This window comes from Quercus suber, unplaced genomic scaffold (assembly GCF_002906115.3).
Source record: "Quercus suber isolate HL8 unplaced genomic scaffold, Cork oak 2.0 scaffold_781, whole genome shotgun sequence".
Taxonomy (NCBI): Eukaryota; Viridiplantae; Streptophyta; class Magnoliopsida; order Fagales; family Fagaceae; genus Quercus; species Quercus suber.
This window is the reverse complement of record NW_027070217.1, coordinates 50,901-69,105: the sequence shown is the minus strand read 5'-3', so window position 1 is coordinate 69,105 and position 18,205 is coordinate 50,901. Positions and strand designations below refer to the sequence as shown.

Genomic DNA, 18,205 nt, shown 5'->3' with positions numbered 1-18,205 from the left:
AACACCATTTTATCATTTATAACAAAACCAAGATCACCACAAGGAAAAGGTGCAGTAAGAAAAGCACCACAAAAATGTATTACATTGAGTAGACGATAAACGCAGCTTCTCACCAAAAAAAGAAAAAGAAAAAAGAGGACACTTGTAATGGAAGCAACATAAATTCATGAGTTTATTTATAAGGGAAAATTCTTATCCAACTAAATTTATTTTTAACGTCTCCTCCACTTCACCCTTCTTCCTGTTGGATGGCCAATTGCAAATGACTTTATAAACCAATCACTCTTCCTTGTGATTATAATTTGTCCAACAAAAACTCCAACTATAAATCCACATCCATATCCCATCGCAACTACCTTCCAGCCAAACTCAAATGGAAACTCTGAGCCTTGTTTTGCTTCAAAATTTGAAGGTGGAGTTGGTGGGTCCTCTGAATTGGCACATCTTTTGGACAATGGGCTTCCACACAATTCTACATTTCCATCAAATGAATTATTTTGAAATGTGAGAAATTGTTTCCCTTGTGGTATAGGTCCTGTAAGATTATTATGAGACACATTCAAGAAAGCAAGGAAGGTGAGCTCCACTAGCTGTGGAGGAATCTCTCCAACTAGCATATTTTGAGAAAGATCCAGTGATTCCAGGTTTGTTAAGATTGTCAAAGATGACGGGATAAAACCAGTAAGAATATTGTTGGAAAGGTTAAGCATGTGAAGTGCTTTTAGATTCCCCAAAATTTTTGGAATTTCTCCTTCAAACTTGTTGCCTGATAGATCAATGGCCACGAAGAAATCTTGGATTTTCAAATATTTTGTCTTTATGCCTTTGTTTGTCAATGTCATTGAGTAGGCATATGACATCAATAACCAACCGTAGCTTACTTTTTTTTTCATCGGACCATTTGCTTGCATATACGTTAAGTGACTTGCATCAAAGCTTTGCATGGCTTTCCAAATTTGGAAATATTCAAATGGCAACTTACCACTAATATTATTGTTTGAGACATCAATTATTTGTAATTTTGGGAATCTTTGAATTGTATCAGGTTTTCCAATAAAACCATGGATTCCATTTGATTGCAAAATGAGAACCCTTAGCTCTGGAAGAATGCCCAACCAAGAGGGGAAAATATCAGTTATATGATTGTTTCCAATATCAAGAACTTCCAAAATTGTACAGTTAACCAATGACCTTGGTAAAGGCCCCTCAAAATGATTTTGATTCAATGTGATCATCCCCAATTTGCATCCTTCCATGAACATTTGAGGAATGTTGCCATGAAAGTTGTTGTATTGGAGATTAAGAATGGAAAGGTTTCTCAAGTCTTCTAAACAATGGGGAAGGAAGCCACTCAAGTTGTTGTATGAAACATCAAGATAAGAAAGAGAACTTAGTTCACAAATCATTTGAGAGATGTCTCCAGTCAACATGTTGTTAGAGACAGAATAGGAAGAGATGGATGGAGGTGGAATTGGCAGTGCCCCTTGAAGCTTGTTGTTTTGAAGGTGCAAAAATTGTAGACTACGCCAAGGGAAAGGATTTGGGGTTTGATCAAAACCTGTGAGTGAGTTTCCTAACATGCTTAAAAACATGAGAGTGTCTATACTCAAGTTGGAGATCCATTTTGGCATTTGGCCATGAATGTTGTTTTGAGAAAGTGACAAAATTTCCAACTGATCTTGGTTTCTAAGGAACTCTGGGAAGGCACTTAAGTTACAAGAATCCAGTGCTAATACCTTAAATTTTTGAAAGGTAGAATCAGTACTAGGATGAATAACTAATGAAAGATTGTTTTTAGATAAATCGAGGTGGTAGAGGTTATTGAACTTTCGAATCAAGTCAAATTCTATTGTGCCACTCAAGTTATTTGAAGACAATTCTAAAACTTGAAGATTCAAAAGGCTGGAAATAGATGTCGGAATTGGACCACACAATTTATTTTCTGGAAACCATAGAGTATTTAGTTGGGTGAGGTTTGCTAGCCACGATGGGATAGGACCAGTTAATTCATTCTGACCAAGTACTAATGCTGTAAGTTTAGTCAGGTTTCCAATAGAAGAAAACGGGATATCACCATATAAACTAATATTTGCTAGAAGTAACATGGTGAGTTTGGTTTGCTTACCAACCCAAGAAAGAGTCCCACGGCTAAAAATGTTTTCTGAAAGATCTAGATACGTAAGCTTTGTCATATTAGCAAATGACGATGGTATTGGTCCAGAGAAATTGCAACTACTAACATCCAATTCATATAAGGACTGGAGGTTACCCATTGAATCTGGTAGCTTTCCAGAGAAACTTGCGCCTGCAAGTCTCAAAACTTCAAGGGGGCTACTTCTATTAAATTCTGGTACTCGACCAGTGAGTTTTGGATTGAAGTGCACGCTGAGAGACTTGAGATTTGGTAGCTGAAAAATTCCGGTTGGAAACTCACCATGCAAACCACAATCTATAAGAGAAATAGTTGTTAAAGAAGATAAGTTTGCCAAGATACTGGGTACAGTGGATGATATGTCCACCTCACTTAGAATTAGTTCTTCCAAGTATGTTAACTTCTCAGCTATACTTCTGAGACCAGGCTTGTGGAGCTTCAATGGATTCAGAGCGAGGTTTAGGGAAACCAACTTAGAGAGTTGTAAAATTTCTGATGGGATCTTTCCTGAAAATCCAGAATAAGAGAGGTCAAGGTGAGTAAGCTTTGAAAGCCGCCTTACTCCAACGGGGATTTCAGAGTGATTGAAGTTGTTGATGGAGAGATTAAGCTTTTGAAGGTGAACAAGCTGGAAGAGGCTGCTACTGGAGTTGATAGAACCATAAAGAGAACTGTTACTGAGGTCAAGGCTGATCACATGACCCGTGTTTTCATCACATTGAATACCAACCCACGTGCAGCAATCACTAATTTGTGCCATCCACGACGAAATCTTTGAATAAGCGGAAGTGGATTGATTGATAATAAGGCTTTCTTTGAATTGCAACAAGGCAAAGCTCTCATCATCATGACATAGTGGCTGCACCGAAGAAAAAGAGCCAGCAGAAACAAGAGAAAGCAGAGACAATAGAAAGAGAAACTGCGTGAACATCACGAAAGAAAGTGATAAACCCATAATGTTCTATTGGAGTTTGTTTTGCTGTAATGCATGACAAGTAAATAAATAGAAAAGAGAATAGGGATCCCATACGCCACCCTCACACACCTTTCATTTCTTATCCAATTACTCCATTCAGTTCTCTTTAACATTTTCCATAAGATATTGCCATCTTTGTTAAACAATAAATGTATCATTCTCATGCCTTGATTAGCCGTGTAGACTAAAGCCACTGTGTCATTCTCAAGGATAGCTATCTTCTGTGGAATTTGGCGAAGTAAGAGAGAAACAAAGACGAAGACTAGGCGGTGAGGAGAAAATCTGGCATCTATCTATGTAATGAAGGAATAGGTTATAGGAAATGTAATTTTTTTTTTCATAAGTTTTGTTGGATTGTGTGGCCAAATAGGCCACTGGATGTTTAACCATATATAATTCTCAAAAGAAATTACCTTACACAATATTATATATTAAATAATTATTATTAATAAAATTGTTTGAATAATGGAATGACATGTTTTGGCCATGATTGGCTGTGTGGGGTTTGACATGATCAAATATGCAGTTGAAATTTCTTAAGGATAATGAGTTGTGAATGGAGGCAGTGAGGTGAATAAGAAATCTGATTTTAACGTTCAAATAAACGTTAAAGACTTTAACGTTCATGTTCTAATTTGTAAGAACTGAAATAAACGTTGACAACTTTTGTGGATCTTTAAATATCCCACTTGAGATCTCTAGATAAAATAACCACACAAAAAATTATGTAGAGTGAAAAACCCATTGCAACCCAAGCTCTATTTTACTCTTTTCTCTCCATTTGAATATACGTGTCAGATATTTACTATCTTAGTGTTTTAGTTGAATAAGAGTTCTATTTCAATTTTGCTTCAAGTTTGGTGGTCCCAGTGAGAGGTTGTCGAGCCACTCCATGTGCCGTGTGAGATGCTGAGTCTGGCATTTAATGCTAATTTATTTGTGACAAAATTAAAGGAGAGTCATACACGAGGATTTGAAAAAACCGCAAATTTGCAGAAAAATCAAAGTGATGCTGAGAGATGGCAAAATGGTGGGGTTGGGTGATAGTACTGGCGTAGATGTGCATCATGACGAAGCCCAATTTTATTTTATTTTATTATTATTATTATTTTTCAAATGCATCTACTATTCTCACTGTTTGAGAATAAAAGGTGTAGGCATTTCTCACCAAAATGTATTTCAATTTTTGTTAATATAGCAGGTATTATAGGTTAAATTCCAAAAAAAAAAAAAAGGCATTATTTTAATGAGTAAGATCATAGACTAAAGGTTAGAAAATTTTGTGTGTGTATATATATATATATATATATATTAAAAAAAATTATTTGTGATTATATTTACTTGTATTATTAATTAAATAATTTATGATATCACTAATTCTTCTGCCAATTGAACCCCAAGTTGGCTAGAAAATTGAAAACCACTTTCTTTTAGGTCTTATGTCCAGTCAAGTTTCTAATCCCAAGGTCTTGTTTTGAATAAGAAAAAGGAAGATATAATTATATATTTAGTTGATAAAATTTTCATTGAAATTAATATTTTATTTAATAATAAGTTATGGTAAGAAAGTTTGAATGAGCTTCAAAGTTCAAATGGCTTGAAAGTTGTTCCGGAAGGATTTTTAGTTTTAAATGGAGTTAATTAATTTTAAATTGGTGGGGGCACATTGTAGAAATTTTAATGCATTCGTTGTTGGCTCTCGCAAGTGCACTCCACGAGCACTGTATATCTTTCTTGGATGAGAACACGCAGTCATAACAATGTTTCAACTTATAAGCAGAGTAAAACAATAAAAACAAATGTGCTCCTATTATACGATTATTTTAGATCTCAATTGAAATTCATGAAATAAAATTAGAGTGGAATAGTGGATTAACTTAATCCTTTGTTTTGCTTTGTTATAAATATATCATATATAGCTATGTAAAACTTATTCACAGCGTTACTGGTTATATGTAGAGGTGTGCATTAGACCCACTAAACTAAATATAATTAGTTTTGGTATTTTGAAAATTAGTTTAGTTGAATTTGAAAATTTGTAATATAAATCAAAGAATATTATATGAATTGTAATAATTTATAACAAAAAATTTTAAATAATTGATGAAAACTCTATTTTTCACAAGGAAAAAAAAATGTATAAACATAATACATTGACTCAGCCCGATCCATGTGAAATTGGGTTGAGTTGGTTTTCACACATAAATGGGTTGGGTTGCGCTTAGAATTTCTTAACCGAACAAGGTTTGGTTGGGTTGAAAAATATAACCCAATTCATGCACACCCTTAATAGCAATGCTACAATTTTCCTTTGCATTTGAAAATAATCTACTAAGGCAAACATTTAGGCTTTAGCCTTCAAACATAGAAGCACCCCAATAATCCAAGAAAAAAAAAATGAAAAGGCCTAATGAACAGAATCTATTCCATTTTCTTAAGCATAAAACAGAAAAAATAAAATGGTCCTAATTTGTATATGCCTTTGCATTTGGCTCTGTCTTCAAAATTAATATCTGAGCTCTTGCTCTTTCGCCAAATACTTCCCGTTCTCGGAGTGCTCTACAAGACTCTCGCTTTTCCTCCGTTCAACTTGTAAGTCCATCTTCCTCATTTTCGAGCTTTCATTTTTATGCTTTTCTAGGATCTTGGCTCGACCAAAAAATGGGCAACCCTGCCGAACATGACAATTCTATGGACTCTGGAGAGAATGGTTTAGTTTAGGACCTTTAGGTAGGTCTATCACGTTGCGACAAATGTAAATAGGTCTTAAATATGAAAGTTGGGATAGGGACATGTGGTCGTTATCCCTCTGGTTATGTAGTAGAGGCTGAGGTTAGAATTTTGGCCTATAAAATTCCTACATGGTGCATGAAGTCATTTCATGGTTGATTCCTTAAAATAAAATTTTTTCATGCTACTTTATTCATTCATTCGTTCTTAATTATGCTGTTTTTTGGATTTCTGATGAAAGCCCTTTTTTTTTCTTTTTTTTTTTTATAAGATGTGATGAAAGCCTTTTGTTACCATGCGATGTGAAGAACAAACATGAACCTAATCGACATGACATGTAAATAGCGTGCAACACAAAAATCAAATTTCATTTTTGGTTTTCTCATTATTTTATGTGATGCAAAACAAAATCAATGTGCTATAATTTTCATTTATATGAATGAATGACATAATTACATGTGATTATTTTCAAACAATATACTTCATTTGCATCTTAAGCAAATTTATTTATTTATCTTAAGCAAATTAATCACATCATATCCTGAGGTAACGTATTAGAAAAATAGAATCAAAGAAAAAAAAAAAAATCCTATGCTACGACTACGTTTGATTCCACACAATCATTATTTTTAGGTGTTTAGGGTGGAGCTACATGTTAGGGTGGGGCCCAAAATTTTTGAAAATATCATTATAGTATATAAAAATATTTAATATTTTAATAATTATCCCCCAAAAATGGCCCTCCTCCCCTCCAAATATTTGGGTTAGTTTAACAATGTTCTTAAAAAAAATTGTCCAATTAGTGTAGTAGTTATATAGAGAGTATTGTTTCTCAAATTCTTTTTATTTTTTTATTTTTTTTATTATTGTAAAATGTGTTCTTATATCTCTTAAAGTTTTGGATCATTTATGTTTTTGAAAACTTTATTAGTTCAAATTTTAATGATAGACAATTTGGTAACTTATATTGAAAATAAAAATTTTAGGGATTTCACTATAGAAGATGGTGAAATATGAATTTAATTCTATGAAACATTTAACTTTAAAGATTTCACTATATACCTTGAGTCTGTGTATATGTATGGAAGTCTGTATAAACTAATAAATTAATAACACAAATCGGCCCCCTAAACAAAAATTTCTGGCTCCTCTTTTGTTTGGGGTGACGTAGGCTCTTAGTCCAACAAAACGTTTTTTTTGTTTGACAAAAAAATAAGGTAAGATAGAGCAAAAATATCCTCTCTCCCCTGATTCTCAAAAAAAAAAAAAAAAAAAAAAAAAAAAAAACAAATTAATAATAATAATAATCCCCCCTCCCCGGGCATGCCACGACAACCCATCACCCCATCCTCGATGAGCGATTCATTGATCCACTCTACCCTTCTACGAAGGTCCATCAACTTAAGCCATCCAACACTACCCAGCAACACCTTTCTTTATCTCTATCTCTTTCTTGGTCGCCAATTTGGCCAATGCCTTTGCCGCCCCACATGATCCATGCGGCCATGCATCAATCTCTCTCTGTCTCTCTCGTCAACACCTCCAATTTTTTTCCCCCACCTCAACCCATCTCTATTGTAGGGATGGGTTGATCCCTGTTATGCTCTCTATTTCTCTCTCTCTCTCCCTTGAAATATTTTTGTTGATTTTTTGTGTGAATTTTATCATTAATTAATTTAATCTGTGTTGAAAATTTTTGTGATATTCAGTTGCAAGCTCTAATTGATACGTGGTTGCTATTACTGAGCAATTGGCAAGGATTTTTGAAGATAGGGTGATTATGTAGAAAAGAATTGTGATTTTCAATACAAGATAAACATCAAAAAATTCTTTCCAAAAAATTTTCAAGAACAACCTAACACTGGAAAATAAGTAATTTCCTTAAAAATATTTTCAACTGAAGAAAGTTCAATTAGGAAAATGTTTTTCATCAAAACAAATGCAAGCAACACATTCTAATGTGTTATTTATCAATGATTTAATGCACTATATATAATTCTTTGTATGATGAATAAACATATTAAAAAGCAAGACAAATACAGAATTCATATTTGCTAAAAAGATTTCTATTTTGGTCACAATCACAATTGCTTCCCTCAACAATTTATATGCAAAACTTATTCCTAACATTCCATGGCACAATGCCTTACGAAAATATTATCTTAGGAATAAATTTTGGTTATAAACTTTGTACGGGCATCAGGTAGGGGTCCAATAGTATCATATGGGAGTTGGGCCGAGACCGGTCCGTTAACCTTGGTTGGGTTGGGGACCAAACCGAAGGGCTTGAACTTAATTTACTTACCGACCATCTGAGCATAGTTAGTGCCTTGGAGGAATTTGCTGCTGAGCATCATTCAGCGTCAAGTGCAAGTTTCAAGAGAATTCTTAGATGGGCCCACTTAACTAGGAATCTTGGGCAAAGGTGGGGACCATGTGAAAAAGAGATGAAACATCATCATTGGGACCTCACTAAAGATGCACTATAAAAGGGGAAGGAGGCTAGAAGAAAAGGGGTTGACAAAAATTGGGAAAGAGAGATACACGAGAGAAGGGAGAAATACACAAAGGGGGACAGAGGGATTAAGTTGAGCATTACTCTTTCCCTCTCAGGAAACGCTTAAACTAGGAAAAGAATTGATTATAGGGCCTAAATATTTCATTTTGGGTTGTCTGATTAGTTCTTGAGGCCTCCCACTATAGGAATTCCCCTACCCATTTGAACAAGTAAATTGGGAGCCTGACCCAACATAAGCGAGTATTTTTGGGTTTGGGCACTACAAACTTAGTTGTAGCCAATGGCTACAACTCTACCTAATATCTTTTTATTAGATATAAATTTTGATAAATCAACTATTGGATTTTTTTTTCTTATATTATTTATGCTTACAAAATTTATAAAGATCAAAGATCAATAGATGTCAAATGTTTAAATTTCAAGTTATTATAGTATAATTTTATGCATAGAAAATAAGTTTATAGATCGAATAGTAAATAAAATCTGATGGGCATGAAAATTGACATGAGTGCTAAGAACATAAAGAATATGTAATCTAACAATTATATTTTTAAAACACATATAGAAATTTTTTAGTGAGAGTTATAACTATTGATTACAACCAAGTTCGCAGTTAAATTTTGTCATTCTTTGGCAAAGTCAAAATTTAGCCATTGAACTTTGAAGTTACCCATATAACCCAGTCAATGCCTAAAGCAAAAGCCTGGTTTTTATTTCTTTTTCTTTTCTTTTTTTTACTGAATAATTTCATTTTCACTTAGTCAAAAAACATTATAGAAAGTTATCTCACTTTTCATTTTCCTTGGTGGTTGGCATTGCCTCCAAAATTGCTAGAATATTAATTAAGCCATTAAATTCATTGATTTAATTACTTCATCTTAGTCAATATTTCCACTAGCATGACCTTAATTTTATTCTCCATAACAAAAATTGTAGGCTATCAAAGCAAGTGAGCCATCTCTGTCTCTCTCTCTCTCTCTCTCTCAATAATAATTTAATATATTGATGCAGCAAATTCGAGTTTTCTGAAGAGAACATGTGAAGTACGAATGAGCTGTAAAATTGAATCATTATCAAGGCACTGATAGCCTCCTTCACAATGATTCAAAAGTTGTTCTTGCTCTATATAAGTTAAGAAGTGCATTTAGGTATAGCGGAAGGGGTAAGCTTTAAAAATCTTTTTTAGTCACTGTATGATGGCTTAGAGGTGCTAGGTAGGGTCTAGTGGGCCTTCAATCTTCACATACCTTTTTCTATTCGTTACATCTAAATTGTTAGTTTTAACTTCTTACTTATTTTGACCCCACTTTTATTTCATCATTTGCTCATAGCTACTCCAATTTATTGTAACTACCCCTTTGGTTGCAACAAAAGTTGTCAAGTTCGTTCTCAAAACCAAGGATAGAGAATCAAACCTATATGTAAGATAGCACATAGTATTCCATGTTGGTTTTTTCGCTATTAAGTATGAAAGGTTCATTATAAATAAGCAAATGTGTACAAAAACTATACGCACAGTAAAGAAGCCCAAGTAGGCAAGGAGTTACCATGCATTCTGTTTTTCTTGTTAGTTGTGTCATTCTTTTTTCTTTTTGATCTTTTAATTGCGCCTATTTATAAATAATAAAAAATCCATTTAAGAGAATTTATCGAAAAAATAATTATAAGAAGACATCTAATTTCACAACTTACTAACTTAGGTAACTATTAGTAGTAGACACTTTTACACTTTCTGCTCGTTATTAATTGTATGAATCCATCTCTTTTTATCGACCGCTTACAAATGCTTGTGAAATTGAGTGCATTCGTAGGCGGACTATTATAAAAAAAAGGTTTTAGGATTAGTTCTACCTAGTAACCTATCGAACAATGTCAAGGCCGTGGTTTTTTTCATATTTCATATACAGCCATCTAATTCACTAAAATTGGACCAAGTCTATTTGTTCTTACGCCATTCTATGTGAATCATATATTAAAGATATATAGAAGGACCACGTCCTTTCGATTAAGTTTCTTAATTGAAAGAGGAAGAAAGAGATAATTAAAAAATATCAGCTGCACAAGAAAATCAAGAGATGGTTAAATGAGAGCTTTGAGCTAATCAAATTATTTGGATTCTCAAATCAATACAAAATGCTTGGATTTGAATCTCACATCTCAGGCATATAGATAGGCTTAAAAAAACTATTATCACCGTGCAACTTTCAAAAACACAACTTACAAGAAAGCATTAATAATTACAAGACACACATAAGAAGACATAATAAAAACTAAACTTATTTATTTTCGAGGCATATCTCATACAGCATCTTTGTACTAAATATGTCGATGGTAGAAACTAATATGATATATGAAAAACGATAAAGTTTTTAAGACAGATAGTCAATACTTAATTGCTACAAGGTCAACTTTTTACCTTCTTCCTTGAATCAAGCTGAGTCTATTATCAATAATAAGTGGCTAATCCAAATAGTTAATCAATAATACTGGAATTTTCCTTAACAACCAACACAACCATATACGTCATCAACAACAACCAAGATTTAGTCCCATACTTTTTGAGGTTGGCTATGGAACCTCAACAAATTTTATGTACCTCCCCTTCTGAAGATATCACAAGCATTTCCTTTAGAATGACTACTACCACCACTGCCTCCATTTGTGCTAACTATGCCTTTGCCACTCCATTGCTGCCACCACCATCACCGCCATCACCAAATTGACACATTCTATTATGGGTTTCATTTTTAACAAAAATCTTCACACTTTTCATTATTGCAAAGAGTTTTACCTAGTACACAAAAAGTTTTACTTACGCCTAGCTACAATTGATTCAGTGTTTCTCCTTTCCATTATATTGACATCTAATTGGCCAAATTGAGGTGATTTTATCACATATCATCTACTAGCTTAGCCACTTCCCACCAAGTATGGTGTAGAGGGTGAGGTCATGGGTTCAAGAGTATTGTAATTCACCAATATATATGTACGTATGTGCGTGTCTAACCAATCAAAATAAAAATATATATGTGCTTATATATAAAGACCTAGTGTAACTCTTTGTAGTGTTATACCACTCCATCAACAATGTTAGGATTGCATTACCTTGTTATACTCATGCTTGCAGAATATCAAGATGATTGAAGATTAATTACCATCTAATCATAAATGTTAAATTTAAAGTATTTTTAATTTTAAAATAGCAATAAGATAGTAACTAAAATCCAATTAACAGGAAATTTGGCGAGCATATGAAGAACAAAAAAAAATACAGAATTCTTGAATCTAATAAAAATTTATGAAATGGTGTAACATTGCAAATAATTACCAAGTGTAACTTTATCCTAATCTTATACTAGAGAAAAGCCTAGAACTTCCATTCAACGCCTAGAGAGTAATCAGTACAAAATCTAAGCAACACAGCTAGTGAATTAGAAACTAGAACCAATAAAATTACAGTTTTTTCTTAGTAAAATCAAAACATAAGAAATCCGCAATTTTCATCTCTTCTCCCTTCCATTTTCCTAGCATACAAATAGTTCAGAAATAGTAGATTTATACACCATATACACATTGACATTGATTCTTATGCACTTCTTATTGTAAATCTTTTGTACACGTCACTTATTTCACATTTTAAATGCGAAAATCAATAATAAAAAAATGTGGAAATCATACTTGTAATTATAGACATTTTGTGTACAATTCACATTTTAAAACACTCAATAATAGTGTAACAAGTTAATAAACTGTTATTGGAGCTAAAAAAGGCTTACTTCTTTGTAGGGGCGGCTTTACCTTAAGGCAAGGGGGTTCAAATGAACCCCCTGGCCTGGGCATAATAATAATAATAATAATTATTATTATTATTATTTTTAATCAATTTTTTTTTTAGCTCCCAAAATAAAATTTTGAAACCTTGACCCTAAATTTTGTTTAAACCCTACTGATATAATTTTGAATATGATCATCTTAATGCTAATTTCACAATATTTTCTCAATAATTATTTAACAATGAAGGTTAAGTGGCAAGTTGTAATTGGTTTTTATCATAACCCACAACTAACATAACTTTTTTCCTACCTTTAACAACTTGCTATCTAGGTTTTGTCGTGAAAGTGTTGTGTCAACAGCACTACTCTTAAAATATTTAATTTTTTAAGAAAAAAAATGTTTCAAATTTTTGCTCATTCGTTTTATTAAAAAAAAAACATTTTTCCAAGACTTTGGCTTACTTTTCCGTTGACAACAGAATAGAGTTGTTTTTCCCCACACTTTTCTTCTTCATCAACAAAAAAGCACATCACTGTTACAACCAACAAATTTGTATCCTTATTCTCTCTATCTTTCTTTTTTCCTTCTATATTTTCTTAGTTTTTCTCTCTTTTTGATCAAGTAGTTTGATAGATGCTCTATAGATTTCCAATTCCAAAAAGTTTTAGTACTTCATCTAATTCTAAGAGACTGACCATGTGTATGGTTAAGAAGTCATACACTTTAAAAGTTAAAACTTATATCAGTTACTATTTTTTTTCTTCTTAGTTTCACATTTACCGTTAGTCTGACTCCAAGAGACTAACCAGGTGTATTATTAGTTATTTAATTATATTTGTCTATGCATTCAATGGTTGTTTCTTACCGATATTTATACTAAATTATATTTAGAATACTATTTTAGATTATTGTATAATGTATATAATATGGAAGTTGCACATATAAAAAAAAAATTTTAATTATTTTATATGATTGTTTCCAAGATCAAGAATTTCCAACATGACACAATTAACAAGTGACCTTGGTATAGGCCTTGGTATAGGCCCATGAAAATGATTTTGACTTAAACTAATCATCCTTAACTTACTTCCTTTCATGAATATTTGACCAATGCTGCCATGGAAGTTGTTGTGCTGTAGATTAAGAGTGGAAAGGTTTCTCAAGTCTTTTAAACATTGGGGAAGGAAGCCACTCAAGTTGTTGTATTAAGTGACCTTCCTACGTACTGTGTTGCAGGGAGGGCAATGTGGACAGCAACGGTGTCACTTGTATGTTTCCACCTAGTAGAGAAACATACACTGGATCGTGTCGTTCGTCAGTTTAGGATGGTCCAGGAAATTCCCTTACCTGTTAATACTGATGTAGTGCTTCATGGGATTGATTTGAGGGGAAGGTCAGTGTTGATTGGATGCGGAAACATGCTGGGCATATCCTCGATTGGGGTAATCAATTTGAACGGTAGTGTCATGCAACGCTTGGTGATATGCCTCTTCACCATGAGTACTTCGACTAGTTCCATAGGGCAACTCGGTGGTTCATCGATTGCGGGGGCGCTAAAATGATTATAATGGTAAGTTCTTTCATTTCTCCATGTCTTATTTAGTCTTGGAATTTGTTTAGAAAATAAACACTCATACTTATACATACAGAAGTGGGAAAAGGCAATTGATGGCGTCAATGCACTGGTTGGTGTTTGTCTCTGAGTTTCTTGCTCATGGTGGGCTCTCTCTCTCTCTCTCTCTCAAAGAGAGTGACTGTGTGTGAGTGAGGACAGCTAGCTAGATTTTGTCCATTTTTATGTCTTGGCATTTTTGAGTTACAATAATATTGTTGTTCTCATTAAACAAGTAGAATCATACATTTATACTTATATCTGTTTTAGCTAGATTGAAACTTAAATTGGATCTGCTAGAAATCATTAGAAGCCAGATTTATCTTCGGTTGTGTGCACTCTTATTTTTTATGCCTAAAGTCGATTTGCCATACAAACCAGCGGGTGGCAATAAATCCAAAACCCATGTAGAGGAAAATGGTTATTTTCATGGTTTGGAATAGCTTAATTGACCCCTGAGAGCTATGAAATCAATATACCTGGTACAATTCTGGCACTCAAGGCTGACAAGTGACATATAGGTTGTCCAGAGAAAACATGATTTTGAAGTGCAAGTGCGTCAATATCATGAATATACTTGATAGATTCCAGCAATGCCTTTATAGTTCCATCATACTCGAAATCAATACAATCAGAAATACTCTTGACAGCATCTTCAATTCCTGAACTTGACCATATACTATAACATTCACCTAGAAGACCAACCAAGCCAGCGTTATCCGTAGAAGTTAGTAATAGCCTAGGCTTGTGAATCTTGGTTGAGACTCGAAGAACTTCAACTACTCTGTAAATTTCTCCAAGGGCAAGGATGTACCGCTTCCCTGTATTTTCACCCCTCAAAAAATAAACAATTACGATAAAAATTAAGCTCAAAACAATCTACCCTTTGTTTTTTGGAAAAAGAAAATTAGTGTGAGACTATGTAAAAAGGGATTTGCTATGATCATTAAGGTGCATATACCTTGAGGTTCAGATAATATTTGACTTTGAACATTCTTGTGTAATGACTCCTTCCAAATTAAGGCTCCATGTTTCAGCTCTTGAGCACAAACAGAGAGTGATTTAGACCAGGTTGAAACATAATACTGTTGCTCTTACGCTGATCCCAATTTTAGAATTGTTACTGCTGATGCCACTTCTTTTAGGAGATCAATAGCTGATCTGGTATCCTCTTCTGCCTGTTAAAAAAATATACATGGTGAGGTAAAAGGCCAAAGTCTAATAAGCAGAATATTATGACCGATACAATTTTTTTAGAAAGTGAAGAACTGTTATTACTTCATACAAATTGTGTAAGTTTCTCGAAAGACATCATTTTTTTTTTTGAAGCGGGGGGGGGTGGTTGTTCAAAAAATGGGATGTTGGTTGTAAGCACTGTTGGGACTCCATATATCCCATTGCACCAAATTCAGAACTGCTTGATGAGATGCGTAGAATATAAAAATTAGAGTTCATCACTGTTTCTTTAAGATCCTATGGAATTGAACCCCAGAAAAAACATAAGAAAGAACTACTTAAACAATTAAAAAACGAGGAAACCAAATGCTGGCAGAATTTCTAACGCAAATAAACTATAAAATAAAAAGGGGGGGGGGGGGGGGGGAATGGCAGCAAACAAGGAAACAATATTTCTTAGAACCAGCAAAAACCAGTTCTCAACAATTGCATTTAATTTCATCACACATACTACTCTCTAAGTCGTACTTGAACAAAAAACATAAACCAAACAGCTTATGGTAGTTAAAATTTGCTCAAATTCTGTTTTGGTTATTTTATATGTGTTTGTTTTTAGACCCCTTAAAACACAACTTGATTAACCTAGTTAATTAGCCAAATTATTACTTAGTCCAAATTTCAGATCTAGGTTAACATAATCATATAATCATATCAATGCAAAGTGCAGAATGTAAAGAACACAAAGATATGATGACTCAGGAAAACTAAATTGATAAAAACCTGTGGAGGATTTAACCTAATTATTCTCAAGGTAAACCTGAATCCACTATGAAAGAATCAAAGTTTTACAATAGCGACTTAGACCACTAACATCCTATTGCTACCTACTAGTAGAAAACTTATTAACACGACCACATGCAAACTCCAAGACTACGGACTCCTTCTTTCTTGGATTCTCCAACAAGTACAAGCACTTCTGCTTGCGTATCTTTAAGCTCTTTAATGCAGCAACTGAATGATCATCAAGCTATCAATAAAATCTTCTTCTTGATAATTCTAAGCATGTGTGAAGGCAACCACCTCTTAGATCTCAAAAGAGATTCACACACACAGCAAATAGAGCAACCTCTAAAACGTGGCTAAGGTTTCCCTTTTATACCTAGGGCAAAACATAAAACCCTACACGTCATATGGGCTAAGGGCTGAGTTGGAAATTTTGCAAAAAAAAACAATATGCACGGCTTTCGATCGATCAAGTCAGTCAGAATTGCACACTTAATTCTGGGACAAAATTGCAAAATGCCCATTTTGGGCAAACTAAGCAGCGTTTTTCCCTCTTTCTTAAACTAATTAGGGAAATGCCCCTATTTTGAAACTCGATTTTCTCAAAATCGAGTTAAAAAAAAAAAAAAAAATTCTAGAGCCCTATAGCGGCGTTTTTAAAGACCTATAGTGATGTTTTCAGGACCTATAGTGACGTTTTGTAACTCGACTTTCAATAAATCGAGTTATAGACAATTTTTTTAATTTTTTTTACCTATAACTCGATTTTATATAAATCGAGTTACAAAACGCCACTATAGGTCCTGAAAATGTCACTATAGGCTCCTTAAAAACGCCTCTATAGGGCTTAAATCGATTTTAAGAAACTCAATTTTTAAAAGAAGGACATATCCCTAATTAGTTTGAGAAAGATGGCAAAACGCTGCTTAGTTTGCCCAAAATGGGCATTTTGCAATTTTGTCCCTCAATTCTGCAATTAACTCGATTATAACTTTACATAAAAGACATACTTTAAGTAAGTCTAAAACAAGACTAACAACTTGTTTTGATCATGGTTTGCCAACAATACAAATTAGAGTTCTAATACATTAGTTCCTAAGTACTTAGAACCTAACAACATGATCTCTGAGTTTTTTTTTTTTTTTTAATTGGGTCATTTTTGAATTGCACTAATTTCATTCATATTTATTAATCTTCTATAAATCATTTGTGTCATTTAATCATTTTTCAAACTTAGTAAAATGTGGAAGCAATTATGCTTAAAGTTCTTGTCTTTTTATAATTTATAAACTATGCTTAAAGTTCTCCATTTTGATTTGGTATTGGATTACTAATAGTCGTAATGTACTTGCAAATTGAAGGATACCTACATTTGTTGAAGCGTCACGAAGTGGGCATTCCAGACTACAAGGACATTACTAATGTGCTGAAGGCAGTGAATGAAATTGACCGTGTACGTGGTCATTGTTGGGGTTTATGCCCTAAAATCCAATTTATTGGCATGTCATAAATAATTAAATTGTTTAATTATATGAGACTATTTATAAATGAACTAATGGGACATTATCTTAGTCCATGAGATGCATAATATATGATTTATGTGATTTAGTCATAAAAGATATAAATCACAAGTTTTTTATAAACTCAAAATTTTAGTTCGTAGTTAGTGATGAAATTGGATATTTCATCTGTGAAGACTATAACATATCAACTAAGATGATTTGTCTTGATCATAGAAGTGGAGACTTCTAGTTGATATGTTGATATATTTTAAGAGTTAAAACATATTGAATTGGATCGCTGTGAGATTTATTATTCTCCTAATAATTGTTAAATGAATAATAAATTTCATGACTTCTATTTACATTAACTCTAAATCCTGAGAGAATAATGAACCTGATCATGAGGTGTAGGTTGCTTTGATATATCAGAAGTGAGATCTAAAGTCACGATCAAAACCTAAGTACGTTGGGCAACCGCATTTAATGTTGATAGAACATATATTCTTAAGATGAAATTCATAATCTCATAACGGAAATATAAAATATTCCCTTGAGATAAATTTAATGGGTTTGGTTATTCAGAGTGTTGGGCTCAACCACTTTAGTAAGGAGTTACTAAAGTATATATTTATGAAATTGGATTTCATAAATATATGATGAATAACTTAAAGGATTTAACCAAGTACTCAAGAATTAAGAATATTTTAATGAAGGGATTGTATGTATAATAAAGTCTTGGAATATAATTTATTAATAAGGCCTAGAGTGCAATTATATTCATATAGTAGTATTGAATATAATTAATGGTAACTTTGACTTGTCAAGAGTTGACAGAAAAGCCTAAGGCCCATTGGAGCTAGAGTCTTATTTGTTCCCTTTTGATCCTACTCCAAGCCACATACTAAAACCCAATTGGAATTGCCCAAAAGGCTAGCCCGATTAGATAATCAGTTATATATAAGGGGAGAAACATAGAGAATTT

General features: G+C 33.2%; 1 protein-coding gene across 1 annotated transcript; it reads right to left on the bottom strand.

The window, feature by feature from the left end:
* Window positions 1–212: 212 nt before the first annotated feature.
* Window positions 213–3,107, bottom strand: LOC111999413 (receptor-like protein 7). The gene has a single exon (XM_024031534.2). The coding sequence runs from the start codon at window positions 3,105–3,107 to the stop codon at window positions 213–215; it is 2,895 nt and encodes a 964-aa protein (XP_023887302.1).
* Window positions 3,108–18,205: the final 15,098 nt, after the last annotated feature.

Coding starts and splice junctions, on each gene's coding strand:
- LOC111999413 (XM_024031534.2), bottom strand. CDS start 3,107: ATGGGTTTATCACTTTCTTTCGTGATGTTCACGCAGTTTCTCTTTCTA.